Here is a 2,599-nt window from a genome sequence, read left to right on the forward strand (position 1 = left end):
AGGAAGGAAGGAAGGAAGGAAGGAAGGAAGGAAGGAAGGAAGGAAGGAAGGATCTCAGCCTCCTGGGTAGCAGCATGACAGGCGTGAGCCACCAGGGTTTGGAGTTTTTAACAGCGCCCTGGTATCTTTAATCTGAGAAGCTGCTGCTGTGGCTTCTCCGCATCGGGTCAAGCCTGAAAGGGCCTGCACGGTCTTATCTGCATTCCATGGCCGGCTCCAGAGGCCAGCTCCCCAGAGGAGAGCATGCTCAGGGCGAGCGACTCGGTGACCCCAGCAGGGGCATTGGAAAGCGCATTTGCAGTGATCAGCTCGGGTGGTCAGATGCTCACCTCAGCGCTCTCAGTTTCTGCCCCATGCTCCAAGGCCTGCAGCGAATGTTCGCCATGAGATCCTTCTGGAATTGAATACTCTGGAAGATCTGCTCCGGGTCGCTGCTGTCCCCTGCCTCCTCAGGGCTGACGCTGTCGTCCAGGTTGCTGAAGGGTGAGGGTCTGATTATACAGCGGCGTCTTCCCTGGGGAAGGTCCTCCACCTTGCTACCCCAGAGTCACGTGTAAACACACACGAAGGTGTGTGAGCACGTGTGCATACATGCACGTGTGCGACTGTGCGTGCATGTGATGTGTGCACGAGTGTGCATGTGGGGCATCTGTGGGGTGGGGAGGAAATCTGGCCGTGTCGGCCACTCTGGGGAGTGCGTTTCTGACTCTGCTCTGACAGTGGCGGGGGTGGGGGAGCTGCTTTTCAGGACAGCAGGCAGCAGTGCTGAGGGAGACCAGGAGGGGCGTCTGGTGGATTCCCTTCACAGGAGTCATAAGCTCTGGTGCAGACAGTGTCCTCTGCATCCCCTGCTGCCTCATTCTGTGGCCTGAGACCCCTCTCTGCCCTTCTGCTCAGTGACAGCCCAGACAGGCCCGGCAGAGCAGGAGTGGCGGCAGAGCAGGAGCGGCCTCGGGGGATGTCTCGGGGACGACAGTCATTACTCCAGGACCACAGGCCCCCTAACGCCCGGCAGTGCTGGCCCAGCTGGAGCCCGCGAGCCGCCGCGGCCATCCACAGGCAAGACTGCTTGTGTGGCTCCCTTCACCTACCTGGAGAATGTTCTCCAAAGTACACGGGTGTTTAAACAGTTAATGAGAAACATTCATGATAAATTCTGAGCAAATGCAAGCGGCATGACCGCCCGGTTCTAACCAGCGGGCACGCAGACAGGTCGCCCGGGCGCTGCTGGGTGAGCAGGAGCGCAGGTGCAGCCGGCGGGCAGCGCGGCCCCGCTGCAGGCACGGGTCTCTGGCGTGCGGCTCCTGATTAAGAACCCACAGCTCGCAGCCCTCTCTGGCCCCGGGCACAGCTGGGGAGCAGGAGCGCCTGGGAATGTCTCCGAGCTGAGCCGGAGCTGAGGGGCTGAGCAGGTCGGGGACTCTCCCAACTCCTGCACTCCCTCCCTGCATGTCTGTGGATAGACCAATTCACCCACCTGAGCCACAGGGTCTCCGGGTACAGGTGGTGCTGGCCGGCATTCCTCCGGATGCTCCTGGGGGGCTGGGATGTCCTGGAGGGCCGCATGGAGCCCCGGGCCAGCCTGGAGCCGAGCCGCCCAGGGTCAGGAGCAGGAGCTGCAGAGCTGCCCTGCCCGGCCAGCAGGAAGAGGTCAGGAGGCTGCTCATGCATATGAATGAGGGGGCTGCGGCCACGCGGATTGGCCAGAGTCTGAAGTCTGGACAGCGAAGGTGGGAGCCAGGCCGGGCGGCCTGGGGTGACAGTCTCTCCTCTGTGGTGCGTGGGCCCACCGCCCAGTCCACGTCTACCCCTCGGGCTCAGGGTCACACACAGGCAGGACTTACCTTTCCCATGCTAACCTCCCAGCCGTGAGGCTGAGTCCAAGAGGCTCACAGCCATCGCGTCATTTGTTTTATTTTGGAAGAAATGAGCGTAATGGCTACTTTTGATATGAGTCAATCATCCTATGTTTTGGGGGGATATTTGGTTTTCAGCATATATTTTAAAATTATCTATCTATCTATCTATCTATCTATCTATCTATCTATCTATCTATCTATCTATCTATCTAATAACAAATGGAAACAGCAAGACAAACAGTAAAAGTACCTAGAGCAGTACCACCTGATATTGGCATTAACACTCCTGTGTTTTTACCGAGAACATAATTTTCTTGGTGTTTGGATGTTTGGGGTTTTTGTCCCTCAGTTGTTCCATTGGCCTATGTAAAGCAGCTTGTGTATTGTTTTTATCCACTGTGAACACATTCGATCAGTTGGCCACAGCTGGGCATATTCCAGCTGGAATGCAAGCCATTCAGCCCTGACCGCGTCTCAGACGTCCCGAGATGCGGCTGGCTTGACTTCCTTAGAGTTTTCCAACAGCGTCAAAAGGAAGAACATTAAAAAAAAATCAGTGTCTTTTCAAATGAATACTACATTTATGTTGATCTAGGGTATCTTTACTGATGAATTTTAAAAATTGTTTTAAAATTACTTTTTTATTTTTTGGGTCCGGTCGTGGGGCCTGAACTCTGGGCCTGGGTGCTGTCCCTCAGCTCTTCAGCTCAAGGCTAGTGCTCTACCACTTGAGCCACAGC

The 2,599-nt window shown here is 56.0% G+C and overlaps 1 protein-coding gene across 1 annotated transcript in view; it reads right to left on the minus strand.

The window, feature by feature from the left end:
* Positions 1–1,566, minus strand: part of Tmc3 (transmembrane channel-like 3) — a 35,695-nt gene extending 34,129 nt beyond the window's left edge. Inside the window, 2 exon segments of the mRNA XM_013011848.1 lie at positions 330–476; positions 1,478–1,566. Coding sequence (XP_012867302.1) covers positions 330–476; positions 1,478–1,566 — 236 coding nt within the window.
* Between the last annotated feature and the right edge of the window lie 1,033 nt (positions 1,567–2,599).

The sequence above is a fragment of the Dipodomys ordii genome, unplaced genomic scaffold (genome assembly GCF_000151885.1).
Source record: "Dipodomys ordii isolate 6190 unplaced genomic scaffold, Dord_2.0 Scaffold15, whole genome shotgun sequence".
Lineage (NCBI taxonomy): Eukaryota > Metazoa > Chordata > Mammalia > Rodentia > Heteromyidae > Dipodomys > Dipodomys ordii.